This window comes from Podarcis cretensis, assembly GCF_951804945.1.
Source record: "Podarcis cretensis genome assembly, chromosome: Z".
Classification (NCBI taxonomy): domain Eukaryota; kingdom Metazoa; phylum Chordata; class Lepidosauria; order Squamata; family Lacertidae; genus Podarcis; species Podarcis cretensis.
This window is the reverse complement of record NC_137184.1, coordinates 17,216,558-17,235,094: the sequence shown is the minus strand read 5'-3', so window position 1 is coordinate 17,235,094 and position 18,537 is coordinate 17,216,558. Positions and strand designations below refer to the sequence as shown.

The following is an 18,537-nucleotide window of genomic DNA, read 5'->3' as shown; positions in this document are numbered from 1 at the left end:
GAGCCTACAATGGAGGGGCTCATAGCATTAGCATCCAAAGAGGGTCTTGCTTCTCCCATAGCCACAAACTGGTATACCCAGACAAAGATCAGCTTGTGTCTCCCACCAGGCATATTTGGTTCTACCTTCTGGCTCACACACCTAAGCCCAGGCTTTTGTCTTTCTAACTACCTCTGGCACAGAGCCACTTCCTTTGTTACCTTAATGACCCATACTTTGAGGGCCATTACATACCAAGAATTATGGTGCTGGAGGAGACTCTTGAGAGTCCCATGGACTGCAAGAAAATCAAACCTATCCATTCTGAAGGAAATCAGCCCTGAGTGCTCACTGGAAGGACAGATCGTGAAGCTGAGGCTCCAGTACTTTGGCCACCTCATGAGAAGAGAAGACTCCCTGGAAAAGACCCTGATGCCGGGAAAGATGGAGGGCACAAGGAGAAGGGGACGACAGAGGATGAGATGGTTGGACAGTGTTCTCGAAGCTACAAACATGAGTCTGACCAAACTGCGGGAGGCAGTGGAAGACAGGAGTGCCTGGCGTGCTCTGGTCCATGGGGTCACGAAGAGTCAGACACGACTAAACAACTAAACAACAACACATACCAAGAAACTTGACAGCAATTGAATCCTTGTTGGATCCAGGAATTAAGGGACTTAAGCATACAACCTACCCTCCCACAAACTCACATTAAGGTTGTTTGAGCTGTCCAGGGTTGCTTTTGCTATCTATCAGAACATCAGATTTATGCAACCAAAGGAAATTTTAAGCCCTATCTTTTCTAAATTGTATGGCAACCTTATTTTGTTATATGCATGAAGATCGTGTTTATAATCCCCTTCAATCTTGTGGTAGTATGTGGAAAGATTTTTTTTTTTTTTTAGTGAAGAATTTGATTTGATTTTCAAGCAACATACTGTAGTGATGTGTTGTGAATAACATTATATATATATATCTGCAGAGACAAATAACAGACTGTGGATATTTCATCACATCCCTCCTGGCTGCTGTAGGAAAAGGGACACTGGACTATATGGTTTACTCTGGTCAGGTAGTTCTGAAGTAACATACTACTGCTTGAAGCATTGCAGCGCTACAAAGGCAAAGTAGTTGTGGTTGTGCGAGCAGAAATTGGTCGAATGGCAGATGAAGATGACAACAAAGCCACATACACAACAGGCAACAGCTGTTTATCTCTCTTCATTCACTGTCCCAGACTTCTTGGGATCCTCCTGATTAGCCTCCCTGGTCCTTTTCTCGACAGGAACCCACATTTATGCAATTAAGTGTCTCATTAATTTTCCAGACACCTGCAGTTATTTACTCCAGGCACCACTAGACCTTGAGTTTTTTATGGCCCCCCTGGGAAACATCCCTCTCTCTGCTTTGGCATCAAGACTCAGAAAGGATGATCTGTATGTATGTTGTAACATCCCTGACCAATAACATCTTCCCTGGAAGATGGAGCAATCTTGTTTTCTGCTCCTCTGGAGGGGAGGACCTGTAACCATGGATTCAAATGATAAAAATGGAGATTCCGAGTAAACATTAGGAAGAACTTTTCTGATGGTAAGATTTCTTCTGGTGGGAAGAGCTGTTCAACCTTGTAATGGACTACCTTGGAAGGTGGTGCACTCCTCTTCACAGGTTTTTAAGCAGAGGTTGGATTGGCATCTGCCAGAGATTCTCTGGCTGTGATTCCTGCATTGCAGGGGGTTGGACTAGATGATTCTCTGGGAATCCCATCCAATGCTACAGTTCTATGAGTTTATGAATTCATCCTTCCCAAAACAAGTCACAAACCAAAATATAGCCGTCCTTCAAAAATTTACACTTCCCCATGTTTTGCAATGCAATTCTCTGGCTATGTCATGTGCCCGCCCTCCCCAGGTGCATATATATATATATATCAAAATCCACACAGTGAAAATAACATATGCAAATATCCAGGTAAATTACTTGCAAAAAATTGCACATTAGGTGTATGCATGAACAGGCAGCTGATTTTTTGCGAAGACGTTTTTTAATGCAAGTTGATGTGGAAATGTGCAAACTGGAAAAATTAGGGAGAAGAACTGAAATCGAAAGGGCTATCCATCTACAGAGTAGCATAAGGAAGACGTTTACCTGGTCAGAGGAATTTCTCGTACATTTTTTTTTAAATAGATAAATATCTACATAGAATAATAGAATTGCAGAGTACTGGCAAGCCAGGTGTCCCCCTATCTTAGTTTTGTCTGGCTGGTTCCTCCTGTCTAAGGGCAGAACCCGACATTTGTCCCTATTGAAATTCATTTTGCTAGTTTGGGCCCAGTTCTCCAATCTGTTAGGATCATCTTGAATCCCGATTGTGTCTTCAGTGGCAAGCGATACCCCTGGCACAACAAGCTGGCACTAACCCCACCCTGGCTAGCTCAGCCCAGCTTTGACTTCACCATTCCAGCTAGGTGATCCAATTCAGCTGCAGGAGTTGCCAGGAACTGCTGAATCAGGGCTTCAGTCCTGTAAGGAGGCATTTAGTTTCATGGATGTCTGTATTATTATTATTTTTAATTAATGGTGTAATTTTTATGTTCTAAACATTGTACATTGTCTCATTGTTGTGGGATAACCAGCCTCCTATAACCAACATAGGTAAAGGTAAAGGGACCCCTGACCATTAGGTCCAGTCGTGGCCGACTCTGGGGTTGCGGCGCTCATCTCGCTTTATTGGCCAAGGGAGCCGGCGTACAGCTTCCGGGTCATGTGGCCAGCATGACTAAGCCACTTCTGGCGAACCAGAGCAGCGCACGGAAACAGAGTAAGCTGTCCTGCCAGGCTTAGCTATGTCACTTCCTTTACCTTGGGAACAAACAGGTAAGCAGTCCTATTGTCCCCCACCCCCAGTCTACCTGAGAAACCCAGCTGATTTAAGCTGATTGCTCTAGTTCAACCACATGGCTCTCACCAGCCACTCTTGTGTTCTGACCTATACCAATAATTTAAGAACGTTTACCACTTTGTAACAAAGCTAGGTTTTGCAGTTTCTGCAACTTTTCTGACAGGTGTATGCAGTGCTATTCTTACAGGAAAAAAGGTGCTGGAATTCACCATGAACACCTCCCTCATTCTCTTAAGAGTGGCAATGGTGCCTAAATGAGAGGTGCCAGAACTGAGCACTTTCATCAAAATAAAATAAAGAATTCTAACTGTTGGAACACCCCTTAGCCATTTCTTGGAATCTTTCTTAGTCACAAACAATTGAAATGTGCCTTTTGTTTTGCTTTCAGTTTTTAATGATAGTCTCTTCTCCCCCCCCCCTTTTTTTATTTTTTACCATCAGCCAAAATACAAACAGTGAAACCTCCCAGGCGGCTGATACATTGGGTATACATAATCAATAATAACATATTCAAATCAGCCATATGTACAATTTTATATATGTTAACACTCCTCCATCCACAAGGTTTATTTAACTTTTAACATTTTAATTGCCCCAAATTGTTCAAACCTACCCAAATTATTCACTATCTTCTCAAACCAATCCTCCTCTTTCTCACTGACCTTAAACCCTTTCATTCTGTGGATCTTCATAGTTAGATATTCTAAAATTATATTATTCAGTTTTTCCCTCCATTGGTTCACCCCTAGCTCTTCTGCATTTTTCCAGTTACTTGCTATAACCTGTCTGGCTGCAGTTACCATCAATTTTACCCATTTACATTCCACTTTTGTTTTTAACTCGGTGCTACTCAGACTAATAAGAACCATTAATTTAGATACTCCCACCTTCCTACCCACAATTCCCAATATTTCTATACCAATCTGTTTCCAAAATTCATTAACTAACGGACAATCCCACCACATGACTGTACATTCCCATCACTCCACATTTCCTCCAACAATTCTTGCTTCCAGATTTTGTAATATGATATAACCTTACAGGTGTATAATACTATTTTTGTACCAACTTCAACCCCTGTTCCTGGATTATCCTAGAGGTCGCAACAAAGGGTGGTTGCCGAAAGATTCTTTCCCATTCTTCATCTAAAATCTGTTCCTGAATTTCTAACTTCCTATATTCTTTCAAACTTTCCTTTGGTGATTTCTCCTTGTCTAATAACACCTTATACAATTTTGAAACTATTTTGGCCCTATCTGTCTTATATCCTTTCACTAATTCTTTGAAGGGTGTAATAATTCTTCTATCACATTTTTTAACTTCTTCTGTGATAATCTCTTCTTAATCCAGAAGTTAACTCTCACTCCAGATGCAAATTTCAACCAGCGGACGTATCACCACAGTCATGATTTATAACAGTCTCAAAAGTAATTAGAGAAAGGAAGGCTTTGTCGCTTTGAATAAACATTTGCAAACCTTTTATTGATAATAATCAGCTAAATAGTTTGAGGATCTATACAACTTTGTAACATGCAGAAAACAGCATTTTTAGAGAAATCAAAGACTGGAACTGAGGGAAATCAGGGGGTGGGGGTGGGTGGGGGAGGAAAAGTGGGGGGGGGGGAATAAGGATGATATGTTTCCAGATAATATGTTTTGTTTTAATTTTGAATAAAAAAGTTATTTTAAAAAAATGAGAAAGGAAGGCTTCGCTGACCATTGCCAGAGTGGTGCATGCTCTAGTTATCTCCCACTTGGACTACTGCAATGTGCTCTATGTGGGGCTACCTTTGAAGGTGACCCGGAAACTGCAATTAACCCAGAATGTGGCAGCTAGACTGGTGACTGGGAGTGGCTGCCGGGACCACATAACACCGGTCCTGAGAGATCTGCATTGGCTCCCAGTACGTTTCCGAGCACAATTCTAATTGTTGGTGCTGACCTTTAAAGCCCTAAACGGCCTCGGTCCTGTATACCTGAAGGAGCGTCTCCACCCCCATCATTCAGCTGAGATCCAGCGCCGAGGGCCTTCTGGCGGTTCCCTCACTGCAAGAAGTGAGGTTACAGGGAACCAGACAGAGGGCCTTCTCGGTAGTGGCACCCACCCTGAGGAACACCCTCCCTTCAGATGTGAAGGAAATAAGCAGCTATCCTATCTTTAAAAGACATCTGAAGGCAGCCCTGTTCAGGGAAGTTTTTAATATTTAATGTTGTGCTGTTTTTAACATTTGATTGGGAGCCGCCCAGAGTGGCTGGGGAAACTCAGCCAGATGGACGGAGTATAAATAATAAATTATCATCATCATCATCATCATCATCATCATCATCATCATTATATACCCTAAGGGCTGACATTAAGGACTATTATGTGTTTGGGCAAGAGGAAGGTTCCTTGGCTCTATGTCACTCGCCCCCATTGGGTTCCCCGAAGCTTCTTGGTCTCCCAGCATGGAAAGCCACTTTTCCAGAGCATCAGAGCTTGATCTCTTGTTCCCTCTGCTTTTCCAGAGCAAATATGATCGCCAAGATTTATGGCTTGGCTATCATTAATCATGATATAATTATCTCTGTTAACAAGCTGTTGACAGGTGTCTGGTCCGTCATCTTTCTTTCCAAATGTCTGTAAGGAACTTTGAATGGGGAAATATTGGAACTCACTTAGAAGGGCATATTGTAAAGCCCTAACAGTTTATAATTCCATGCTTCACTTTGCTGCATATTTTGACTCTTTCAATCTTTGCTGGGGTTCTCTCACCAATAACCACTTGCCCCAGACTTGGACCTTGGCACCCGGGAATTCACACACACACACACACACACACACACACACACAAACACCAACCAACAACTATTTCATAACATGGTGCTCTAGAATAATATAGCACTACAGAAATACTTTCATATAAAATGAGTTGTCTGAGAAATAAATGAAAATGGCTAGTCTTATTCAGGTAAGAGTGTGCAAACGGAACTGATTGCTTTGAGGAAAATAAAAATGACCTTTTCCTTTATATATTGATACAATAAAGCCCAAGAACACTTAACTCCATATACTTTGATGGGAATACTTTGTTATTTATTTTATTTAGTTAGTTTCATTTTAACAAACTTTTCTTTATTTTTCTTATGGATATGATTGTCTGTTTAGTTTTTGTTAGTTTCTGTATGATTGAAAGATCCAGCAAAACACACTTCATAAATAAATAAAACAAGCATGCAGTGTTCTGCATTTATATTTCCGGCCTATCAGGAATGCAGATACGCTTTGGAAATCATACAAATGCAAAATGTTGTTGTTGTTAATAAAAAACATTAGTAATAACAACTGGTAATAATAATATAAATCAGTTTGTAAGTTTTTAGGAGAAAAATATACGTGCTATGTTCTGCATTTACAATATGTATGATCGAGCCAGGAATGCTGACTCCTTTGGACATGATTCAAATGCAAACCAGTAATAATAATATCAGTAATAATAGTACTATTAACAATATTTTCTACCAGCCTTAAGTCTTCAGGAATCAATAAATATTATGTGTTTTGGATTTAATATATCGCCGGCCAGCCAGGGATATGCCAGATACCTTTGGAAATGATTCAAATGCAAATCCGTGACGATAATTAAGTCAGGAATAATAACAGCGCTACTACTACAAATTATTACCGGTTAGTAAGTCTTTAGGAAGCAAAAACGAGAAAATCTGAAAGAGAAGAGCTGTATCACGCCCCTCGCGCCTTTTCCTAGTCTAAAAAAGCAAAATGAGGCGGGAGAGATGTATTTGCATGGAGGAAGACCCGGGCGGCAGACTTTCTCCTCTTGGAAATGCCTTCCCCCCTGGACACCCCCTCCTCAAAATAGACATAATGGGGAAACACATTTTTGCACCTCCCTCCACCCATGTTGCTCCTGTGTTTGTGTGTACACATACAGACGCATGTGAAACCTACGCAAGCTTGATCCTCCTCCGCTTTCTGGTCCATACGGGGGGGGGGGGAGAGAGAAAAAGGAGGGCGCAAAGAAAGAAAGGAGCCTGTGCTCCAGGCTGGGATTTGTAGTCTTGGCCGGGGCGGAGCACCTTTCCCAAGCTGGGCCAGCAAACTACGTTACCCAGCGGCCCCCGCGGCGGGGACGCATGAGCAGAGCGCCTGGCTAGCTCTGAAAAGACTCTCTCTGTAGCTCGTAGCACATCAATTCTTTACTTGCTTTGGAGAGAACTAGAAAAAAAAGGTGGTGGTAGTGGAAGGAGGGGGGAATCAGTCGAGCCCTACCGGCAGCAGCCAGAGGAGGTGGTGGTGGAGGAGGAGGAGGAGAAGGAAGAAAAAGCCCGGCCGGCCCGAGTAAGCAAGCTAGACGCGCTTCTGGGGGGGCTTCTTTGGTTTGGTGGTGGTGGAGAAGGAGAAGAAGAAGAAGAAGAAGAAGAAGAGAGCAGGCCGCGGAGGGCGGAGGCAAAATCGCGCACACAAAGGCTCCTTTCCCTTCTCCAAGCGCGCCGCTCCGGCGTTTCCTTTTTGCGCTTCCTCTGCTGGCAACAGTGTAACAAAAGGGCGAGCGCGCGGCTGCCCTGCCGCAGACGCAAGGAGGGCTCCGTGCGCCCTCGTTCTGCGCCGGACTCCCTCCCTCCTTGCCCGCCATCTTTCGAAGCGGGGAGAAGGGCGAGCGATCCCGCTTTCCTCCGGCCCGCGCTCGCACAAAGGAACGGCGGGCGGGGAGAAGCTCGCCTCTCCACCAGCCCAGGCCCCCCGGGCGCCCGCCGCTTGCCTTGCTGCCGCTGCTGCGCGCCTGGCTCCGCTCGGCTGGAAGCAGCGCCGCTTCCTCGTCCAGGCGGCTTCAGCGAGCGCCTTGGTTTGTCTCCTGTCGCGTCGCGCTCTGTTTCCTCGCTTTTCTCTCGGGGTGTGTTGCGTTTTTTTAATTTTCCTGTGTGGTAGTCACTTTAGAAAACTCAGAAAAGATTGCGGGGGGGGGACTATTCTCTTCTTCCTTAAAAACCCTGTTGCATATGGAGATCTCTTTTAGGGGCGATTGCAGTTGGTTGTTTGGTTGATTGGTTTGTTTATTGCATGTATATCCCATCTCCTCCAAGGAGCTCATGGTGGCTTACATACCCGTGACCCCATCTCCAAATTTTATCCCCAGCAGCAAACCTGTGAGATACCGTAGGTTGGGTTGAGACTGGTTGGCCACAAGGTCATGCCCACCCGGTGAGCTTTATGGCTGAGTGGGGAATTTGAACCCTGATTTTCACATGCCCAAACCCAACACTCTAACCACTATGCCAGACTGGCTCTCAATATGGCTCCATTACTTCCCATCACCAGCTTGGGCTCTGCACTCTCAATTCCGCAGTCAAAAGGTCCAAGGACCCGATTTTGGTCCCTGGAGTTAACTGGTGTGTCTATCTGATGTGTGTTGTACCTGCTGATTTAGACCTGTTTGCCTGGAAGGTAATCAGCTGATTTTATTGGGACCCCCAATGCTAACTATGTCTATATTATGGAAGTCTGTTCTCTTGGCTTCAGTGTGGCTTATTCCAATGGAATTGTGGTTAGGATTGCAGGCCAACTCCTTAAAAATAGAGACATGGACAGGGATGCTGCCTCAAGCACTCTGCCCATGTTCTGGAGCAGCATCAAGGAGACTTAAGACTTGTTGGATTTACTTGGTTGTTGTTTATAATCGCTTCCAAAATGAGAATTTCAAACTGAGGAGCAGGCCGCCTCTGAACATATTCAGATCCAAAGGATTTGTTTTCTGTATCAGAACTGAACTGATTTTGCAATCCTTTTGCATAAAAAAATCCACTCCTGGCTCTTCATTTCATTTCAGTAGCCTTTTTTTTTGGGGGGGGGATCCTTGTTTTGTTGCTATTGTAAAATAACTAGGAGTTGGAAACTCCTTGGTCTACTGAAGACTGCGTGGATATCTAACAGTAGATCCCAATTAACTTTGGATCCTGTGGCTCAGCGCGTATATCACCTGCTTTGCATGCAGAAATGCTCAGCTTCAATCTCTCATGGCATCTCCAGGTAGAGCTGGGAGAGCCTCCCTGTCTGAAACTCTGGAGTCACTGCCAGTCAGTGTAGGCAGTACTGAGCTAGACTATCCCTTTATTAGAACCAGGAGGTTTGGAACCTTAATTTATTTTGGAGAAAAGGCTACATCTGCTTTGCATGCACAGAATAATAGAAATGCAGAATTGGAAGTCTCAGGTCAGGCTGGGAAATACCCCTATCCCTACCTGGAGAGCCTATGCCAGTTAGTGTAGAAAAGGGACCATACTAAGGTATTCCTGTTTAATTTTGCCCTTTATGCAGAACCACAAGGACTAGACATTTTTAAGAAAAGGGCCATGGTTCAGTGGTAGAGCATCTGTCTTGCACATAGAAGATTCCAGGTGCAGTCCCCCACAGCTTCTCCAGGAAGAGCTGGAAGAGTCGCTGCCTGTAACCCTGGATAACTGCTGCCAGTCACTGGGCATTATTGAGCTAGATGGACCAATGACCTGACTCTGTGTATAAAGCAGCTTTCATATTTCCCTCCCCCTGCTCACTCCAGCTGCATTCAACTTTTTCAGACCCACAACCCACTATGAACACAATTCTGCACTGAGGGACCCATTTCTTAGTTTATTTCCCATGTATCATTGTGGTGGTAGTGCTGCTGTTGCAAGCCACCATTGATCAAGTTGCAAGGTGGAAGTTGCCCATGACCTGCCAGTTGAAGCCTGACGCCCTAGAGCAGTGTTGTTTTCTTTTGTTTTGTTTTGTTTTAAACACATATTGTTCCAGAGTTTAGGTATGGCAAATGTTGAGTCCTCTTCCTTGGATAAGGAGAGCCCGCCTGACGCACTTGTAGCATTCTTGTGGAAGCCTGGTTGTGATATCTAGTTCCAGTTCAAGGCCAATAAGATTGTGTTGCCGGTTACATTGATTTCATTGGGGTGTCATCTCTGCCCAGAGTCTCTGTTGCCTTAAACTGAATGGTTGTGCTTATTAATTGTGTGACCCATTGCTGGAAACCATAGGAGGGGAAAGTGCTCTTGTGCTTGGTCCTGCTTGCAGGCTTTGCATTGGGGCAGCTGGTTGCCCTCTGTGAGAACAGAATGCTGGACTAGGTGGGCCCCCTTTGGCATGATCCAGCAAGTTCTTATGTTCCTCCTTATTCCTGGAGGCAGGATGCCTCTGACTGTCACTTGCCGGGAATCTCAAGTGAGGAGAGTTGCTCTTGCGCTAGGGTCCTGCTTATGTGCTTCCAGATCTGGTTGGCCACTCTGAGAAGAGGATGCTGGACTTTGATGAGCCCCCTTTGGCCTGGAGGCTTGTGTGATAGACTGTCTTGGGCATGCAGGTTTTGTTGTCTCTGTATGCAAGGTGATGGGGAACAGCGATTGGAAAGTGTCATTGTATTTATGTCCTGCTCATGAGCATCCCATTTTGGGAATCTAGATTAGCCCCTTCGGCCTGATCCAGTAGGCTCTTCTTATGTTCTTACTTTCACCATTGCATCTAAGCAAGTGTGTTTAGAATTGCAGGCTTATTGGGGGTGAGAATCCCCTGGAGAAATCCATTAATGACAAATTCAACAACTTTGTGTCAGAATTTGGGGTTTGTGAGAGGGGGAGATGGTGGTCATGATGAGGGGGCATGGAGACAGTGGTCAATAATACTAGGAACAGTTCATTATCCTTAGAATCATAGAATTGTAGAGTTGGAAGGGATCGTAAAGGCCATCTAGTTCAACCACCTGCAATGTGGGGCTTGAAACCAGAACTTTGAGATTAATAATCTCATGCACTACTGACTGAGCTATCCCTTCCAAGCCAAGCTTATAGCACCTGGTATTCCTGGTATTCCATCCAAGTACTAACCAGTCCTGACCCTGCTGGTGTGTTCAGGGTGGTATCCGTATATATACCAGTGGGGGTCCTCTTTTGTATATCCCAACCAGTGTCCAAAATCAGCCAGGCGCCAGGCACATTTTGCACCTAACTATTCCCCACTTGTGACCAAGTGAGGTTGCCTGGGTGCCAGGAAGGTGCTTGATATCTCCACCATCTGGAGGTGCGTTTCTGAGGATCATTGGATCTTGACTGTTTTCACACATTAATACTACATCCTGTGGAATTCTATCAGTTACATTTTATCTGCACAATCAGAATAAATTTCAGGAACCAAAATGCTTTTTCTATGCAGCCTAAGCAGGAGCAGTGAACAATTATAGCTAATTGTTGAAGCTTGTCTTCACTTACCCCACTCCACTGCCCTGCTCACAGTTGTGAAAAATATTCATATGTTATGAATGGACTGTGTCATCATTAAGAAAAAGAGCTAGGAATGGTCCAGGTATGTGAAGTGTTCCTGGATAATGTGACTTTTCTTTAAGTTCTCAAAGTTCTTAGCCTAGCTCAGGGTTGTCATCTGAACTAGCCAGATGTTTAACTGATAATCAAATATGTTAGTGCATCATTTGAAAAGTAAGACTTTAGAGTCATCTTGCCCAAAAATGACAACTAGACATTCTGTCTTGGCGACTGAAGCTTTGGTTTAAGGAAACATTTGGTCCCTACCTTATACATCTGAGTTTCTAACACTGCAACCAGGCACTGGGAAACAAAATGCCAGAAGGAGTCATTCCTAAAAGAAGTACAGTACCAGTTCCTGGGTACCACAGGAGGGGAGAGTACTCTTGTGCTCAAATCCCATTTGTGGGTTTCCCATAATGAGCATCTGGTTGGCTACTGTGAGGACAGGATGCTGGACTAAGATGGACCATTGTTTTGATCCAGCAGGCTCTTCTTATGCTCTTAAGGAGGTTGAAACTTTGTGTTGGGTCTAAATCAGCCTTTCGCAAGCTGTCACCTTCCAGATGTTTGGGACCACAATTGCCATCAGCCCCAGCCTGTACAGCTCTTTAATGCTGGGGCTGATGAAAGCATGGCTGTTCCAGTTGAGGACTGATGGGGATTGTCAGGGAGGGCACTAGGCACTGATTGAACATAAGAAGAGCCTTGTTGAATCAGGCCAATCGCCATCTAGTCTAATATGCCTTTTGCAGTAAGGTGACCAGAATTGCTCACAATTCCTGGGCTAAGTTAGCTGAGTTTAAGCTGCCATCAAGGGTTTAAATTAAGTCACTGCTAGCTTACTTTTGACCACTTCAGCCTTGTCTATTTCAGTGGGATCTGAGTTCTACTCACTTAGTCTGAATCCAAGACATTGCGCACTTCCAAGGGTGTTGTGTTCATCAAAAAAAGGTTATGGACTCTGCTAGCATAGGTTCTTGGTGTTTACTGCTGATTGATGGTTCCCCAAGACTTGCACCCAAATAAGGCTACAGTTCTATGCTCACATAGAATTAAGTTCCATTTAATTTAGAGGCATATACTTGCAAGTAAATATGCACTGTGCCAGGCTCTTAGTGGACAGGTGGCCTCAGCTTCCACTGACACCTTCCTGCCTTCCTCCTTTTAAAGAGAACAAATTCACAGAGGATATCAAGGGGTACCATTGCTAGCCATGATGGCCAGGCTCTGACTCCATGATTAGAGGCAGTAATGCTTCTGAATACTTGTTTATGGAAACTGCAGAATGGGAGAGTGCTATTGTACTCTGGTCCTGATTGAGGGTTTAGGGCATCTGGTTGGCCACTGTGAGGACAGGATGCTGGAGGAGATGGGTAACTTTTGGCTAGATCTAGCAAACTCTGCATAGGTTCTTAGAATGTAATAAGAGCCTGGCTGCTGGATTGGACCAAAAGCTTAATAATAATAATAATAATAATAATAATAATAATAATAATAATTTATGAATCCCCCTTTACATGCATTTCAAGGAAATTTGCAAACACACCATAAAAACCATAAAGAGCTAGTTTTAAAAACGGCACTAAAGAAAACCCAACTAAAGACGTTGGGGGAGCAATCACAAATAGCAGCTACCGAGGTTGCAAAGCCAGGGCCAGTCTTCCCAAGTCCTTAGCACATGCAAGAGCACAAGACCAACCAGATGGCTCTGGGGGATGTGAGCTCAAGAGTTTCTTGGCCAAGTGGGGATTTGAACCCTGCTGCTGGCATTCGTTGGTACTTTGTTTGTGTGAGATGCTTTGGGTGAAGGGTAGCTTATGATACTTATAATTACAACATAATGTTAGTCATACTTGGAGTAGACACACAAAAATTGATGGCAACGAGTAACTTGTTTCCATTAACTTCAGTGGGCTCTACTCTGAGTAGAATTTACTTGGGCACCACCCAAATAAATCCAATTTGATCTACACTTATGATTTAGATGTGATCTTATTTGGGCTGCTCACCATTACAGATTCAACATTTTATAGTTGGTTTTCAAATAAGTAATTGGTTGATATGATTGAGCACATCTCTCTCTCCCCATTGCCTTATTTCACGTAAGCTCTCTCAATTGCTTTGATTTCTGGAACTGGCACTGTTAAAGATGCCATGTAATACCCATTCCATGTCATTAAGAAATTCATCTTCTAGTGTGATGGCACCTACACTTTGGAACTCCCTGCCTAATGACAGGTGCCCTCACTACACTTTTTGGTGCCTGCTCAAAACAGTTTTGTATAGATAAGCCTACACAGGTATCTAGAAGGCTAGTGAATTTTTAGGTTGTTGCTGGTTTTATTATTATTGTTATTGCATGCTTTAATTTTTTTAAAAGTGTTTTAGTATTTTTGCAAACTGCTTTGAGGTTTTTTAAACAAGTATATAAAATTGTATGAAATAATAAAACATTGTTGGCATGTTCTTACTTTTAGCTGTTAGTAGTCTAGGAGTTATATTGGCGTGTTCTGAGTCTGAGCCATGTTGCCCAGTATATATATCCACCTAGCTTTCTTTCAGTGTTGTGAATTTGTGCTCAGTATGTGTTTCAGGATGGTAAGAAAAACGTAGTAGATTGGATTCTTTCTCTAGACTTGGGTGGTTAGAACTCATTTTTTAAAACCTCTTTGTAGTGTAGTAAATACAGAAGGTTGATGCAGTGTTAGAAGCTCAGATATATAAGCTAGGCACCAATATAGCTCCTTAAACCAATGTAATAGTCACCAAAACGGAATGCCTAGTTGTGATTTTTGGGCCAGGCGGATCGAAAATCCTATTCTTCAATAGAACGTTTTAGTTCCTGAAATTAATTCTAGTTGTGCAGATAAAATATGGATAGAATTTTACAGGATGTGTTGCTAGTGTGTGAAAACAGTCAAGATCCAATAATCCCCAGGCATGCACCTCCAGATGGTAGATGCACCAGGTGTCATCCTGGCACTCAGGCATCTTCACTTGGTCACAAGTGGCCGAAAGCAAGGTGCAAAATGCTCCTGGCAACTTTTGAATGCTGGGTTGATGTCTGATTTTACAGAAGTCACAGAGGAGCTCATTCCCCACTCTTTTTCCTGCCACTGCATCATCATTGTAAGGAGTCAAGATGTAATTCCAGTCTCTGAGCAAAGCAAATTTCCTCCCAGTCCTTCACCAGAAATAGGCTCTTGTGCCATCAGTTGCTATGAACAAGGCCAGTTCTAAGGATTGCCCCATAAATGTGATTGCCCTGCCAGTTGTGCTCTTGTATGTACAAAGGACCTGGGGTGGTGTGGCTTAGGGTGCAGCCTTGGGCTGGCCCTGGCTTTGCAGGCTTAGTAGTTAGCTGCTATTTGTGATTGCCCCGCAAGCTTCTCCCTTGTATGCAAGAAAGGACTCGTGGTGGGGAACCATCCTCCTTCTCCTCCTCCTCCTTCTCCTTCCATGTCATAGAACTGGAGGGCCTAATGAGATTTGGCTCCTTGTGATCAAAAGATCGATCCCTCCACGATGTGTCTTCCCTCCGCCCTTTTCTAGAAATCATCGACTGATGTTTTGCTGTCCTCTCCCTGCTCTCCAGGCTGCATGGCTGGTCCCTGGGAATGGGATGCCCATCCCATCCAGGGATCGTAGAAAGACAACGATTCCTTCCCGAGGACCTGCTGCTGCTGCCTTGAACGCCAGCAAGTCGAGGAGGAGGCAGGAGAAAGATGTCTGCTGCCACCTCAGCCATCCAGGCTCCCCAAGGCCCTGCGAACCCACCTCCCCCAGAGGTCACCAACTCAGCCAAGCCTGGGCGGAAGACCAACCAACTTCAGTACATGCAGAATGTGGTGGTGAAGACTCTGTGGAAACACCAGTTCGCCTGGCCTTTCTACCAACCTGTTGATGCAATTAAATTGAATTTACCAGTGAGTAATGTTTCTTATTTCTGAGGTGTTCCCCCACTTATTTAAAGGCTACCAGCCTGTTGATGCAATTAAACTGATTTTACTAGTGAGTAATGTTTCTTATTTCTGAGGTGTTTCCCCACTTATTTAAAGGCTCCGACAAGGTGTCATCTGTTGTCATGAGGAACCATAGAACCTACTGCAATGCAGAAATCACAGCTATAGAATTCCCAAAAGATGGCCTTTCAACCTCTGTTTAAAAACCTCCAAGAAGCGAGAGTCCACCGTCTTCCAAGTTCCATTTCCAAGCAGTTACCGTCAGAAAGTTCTTCATACTGTTTAGTCAGAATCTCCTTTCTTGTCATTTGAATCCTTTGGTTCAGGTCCTCCCCTCCCAGAGCAGCAGAAAAGAAGCTTGCTCCGTGTTTCATGGGACAGCTCCTGGAGTTTTGGAGCAAGATGTCACCAGTACGCTGATGACACACGCAGCTCTACTTCTCCCTGACATCTGAATCAGGAGAGAATGTGAAAGCTTTGGACCTGTGTCTGGATGCAGTGGTGGACTGGATGAGAGTCAGTAAACTGTGTTAGATTCCTGAGAAGACAGAGGCTCTTAAGGTGGGTGGGTCCCATATCTGGAGATAGGGCAACCCCACCCAGAACAGGTAACTTACCTATCTCTGAAGGAGCAAGTGCGTAGTTTGGGGGTACTCCTGGGTACATCGTTTTCACTAGAGGCCCAGGTGTCCTCTGTGGCTAGGAGTGCCTTCTACCAGCTTCATCTGGTTTGCTAATCACAGCCATTCCTGGACACTTGGACAGGGATACCCTTGTAGTCCATGCATAATTTTGAGCCTGGATCACTGTAATGTGCTCTGTGTGGAGCGGCCTTGGGCCTGGTTTGGAAGCTCCACCTGGTGAAGAATGCAGCATCCAGATTACTAAGGAGAGAGTCTGGTTGAGAACATGGGACACCCTGCTCTGGTTCCCCATCTACTACCAAGCCTGGTTCAAGGTCCTTGTATTAACTTACAAAGCCCTGAGCAACTGAGGTCCAGGGTACCTCAGGGAGTGCCAGAACCCTTGTATTCCAAGTCCATCGCTGAGATACTCTGCAGGAGCATCATTTCCTGAGTTGGTGAGACTCATTTGGCAGCAAGAAGAAACTAAATCTTTAGGTCATTGACCAGTGCTGTGGAACTGCCTGCCACTTCCATCTCAACCTTTAAATGCCTCCTGAAAACTTTTCAGTTCCCTCAGACTTACACAGGAAATCAATACAGTGGTGCCCCGCAAGACGAATGCCTTGCAAGACGGAAAACTCGCTAGACAAAAGAGTTTTCCGTTTTGGAGGTGCTTCGCAAAACGAATTTCCTATGGGCTTGCTTCGCAAGACGAAAATGTCTTGCGAGTTCCTGCGTTTTTCTTCTTCCTTTCCCCCCCCCCTTTTTCTAAGCCGCTTATCCGCTAAGCCGCTAATCCGCTAATAGCGCTAATCCGCTAAGCCATCAATGGGCTTGCTTCGCAAGACGAAAAAACCGCTAGACGAAAGACTCGCGGAACGGATTCTTTTCGTCTTGCGAGGCACCACTGTACATCTTTTCCACAATAGTTAGCTGGTTTTTTAAAATTTTAACTTTTTATATGGCTTTATGTATAATGGTTGTAAACTGCTCTGATTTTTGTTGTTGTTATAAAATTGGGATATATAAATATGCTTATAAATAAAATATGCCATCATCCCTGGTCATTGGCCATGCTTGCTGTGGATTACAGGAGATGGAGATGTATTTACTTAAATAAAAATTAATACACCTCCAATACCTGTAATTTCATAATGTAATGTAATTTTATTTCATAAAATTTATACTCTACTGGATTGTAAAAAAAGAGAGAAAACATCTCAAAACAGTTTACAAAGAGAATTAAAAATAATAATTCTATAATGAACAACATCTGGAGGGCCATGCGTTTTCCATCCCCCACGTTACACTTAACCATGGTTTGTTTCTTGTAACTATCGCCAAATGCTGCATATGATTATCTAAACCAGCGATGGGAAACTTCCTTCAGCATGTGGGCTGCATTCCTGTGTGATCTGTCTTTCGGAGGCCACAAGCCTTCACCCTGGCTGGTTTTCTGCCACTGGTCTGTGACTTCTTGAAAGGTTCCCTACAGGTCCCTCTAGCTGAAACGGTCCCGCCCCCTCCCCAAATAATTAATAAACGAGATTTCCCTCCTCCCAACAGGATTACCACAGAATAATTAAAAACCCGATGGATATGGGGACTATCAAGAAACGGCTGGAGCACAACTATTACTGGAGTGCCAGCGAATGTATGCAAGATTTCAACACCATGTTTACAAATTGCTACATCTACAATAAGGTAAAGGATCTGGGGGCTGAGATTATATTGTCGGGTGTTGTGTCCTTTTAGTATTCTGAGGAGGTCCGGACTATGAAACAAGCCGGATGAGAACTTTAGTGCAAGTGGTATAAGTCTTACTCTGAAGATGACCAAACACTATTAAAAACACTTAACTGTGCCTACAATGTGGCAGTGTAGGCCTGCAAAAATGGCTCATTTTGCAGCTCACATTGTGTCCTCTAGTAACCAGCTGGTGGAGATATTTTGGAGGGTCTTAGGGTTACTAACTCCCACTGTAGAGGAGGGACCTCGAGCCCTTGAAGACCTGCAGTGATCAACTGGCTACACACTTTTGAGGATAAAATCACTCAGCTTTGGAGGGATCATGACTCTGTGCTTGTTGCAGCTCTGGTTGAAGTATCCATTGCTGCCATGAAGGATGTGTTGTGGGATCAGTTTCTCCTCATGCAATCAGCCGATGTGGACAAGATGCTGGTGGCAATTCGTCTGACCACATGCAACCTTGACCCCTGTTCCTCCTGGCTTGTTAGATCTATCATAGTGGGACTGACTGGTTGGGTCTAGAGTGTGATTAATGCTTTGCTGCATGAGTGGGTTCCTACTGACATCAGGCAGGCACCTTTGATAAGCAGCCTTAGCGCTGTTACAGGTGCCACATAATACTTGTTCCATGTTTGTAAGAACTCAAAATTTTAGTGTGGCAGCACCTATACTTTGGAACTTTCTTTCTTTCTTTGCAAACCACTTTGAGGTCTTTCCCCACCACACTCAAGTGGTGTATGAATGTTATGAAGCAAACAAATAAATAGATGTGAGGTGTCGAGCCTTCCTGTGTGTCCTCCCCATGACCTCCTGCTTTCTCCCACCCCGTCTCCAGCCCACCGATGACATCGTTCTCATGGCCCAAGCCTTGGAGAAGATCTTTCTTCAAAAAGTTGCTCAGATGCCACAGGAAGAGGTTGAGCTCTTGCCTCCGGTTCCGAAAGGCAAAGCGCGGAAGATGGCTGGCAGCGGGCACAGCACAGGTTGGGTTGGCATCTGTCATAGAACCATAGAATTG

The 18,537-nt window shown here is 44.3% G+C and overlaps 1 protein-coding gene across 3 annotated transcripts in view; it reads left to right on the top strand.

Moving 5' to 3' along the window:
• The first annotated feature begins 7,015 nt into the window (after nt 1–7,015).
• The window catches only part of BRD3 (bromodomain containing 3), a 38,787-nt gene continuing 27,265 nt past the window's right edge, over nt 7,016–18,537 (top strand). For 2 of the 3 annotated variants that reach the window (XM_079961289.1, XM_079961287.1), the window contains exons 1-4: nt 7,017–7,220; nt 14,778–15,108; nt 17,337–17,474; nt 18,355–18,502. In XM_079961289.1, coding sequence (XP_079817415.1) covers nt 14,908–15,108; nt 17,337–17,474; nt 18,355–18,502 — 487 coding nt within the window. In that variant the 5' untranslated portion in view covers nt 7,017–7,220; nt 14,778–14,907. Of the gene's footprint in view, nt 7,221–14,777; nt 15,109–17,336; nt 17,475–18,354; nt 18,503–18,537 lie in introns of all 3 variants that reach the window. The other variant, XM_079961288.1, reaches the window with a different exon arrangement.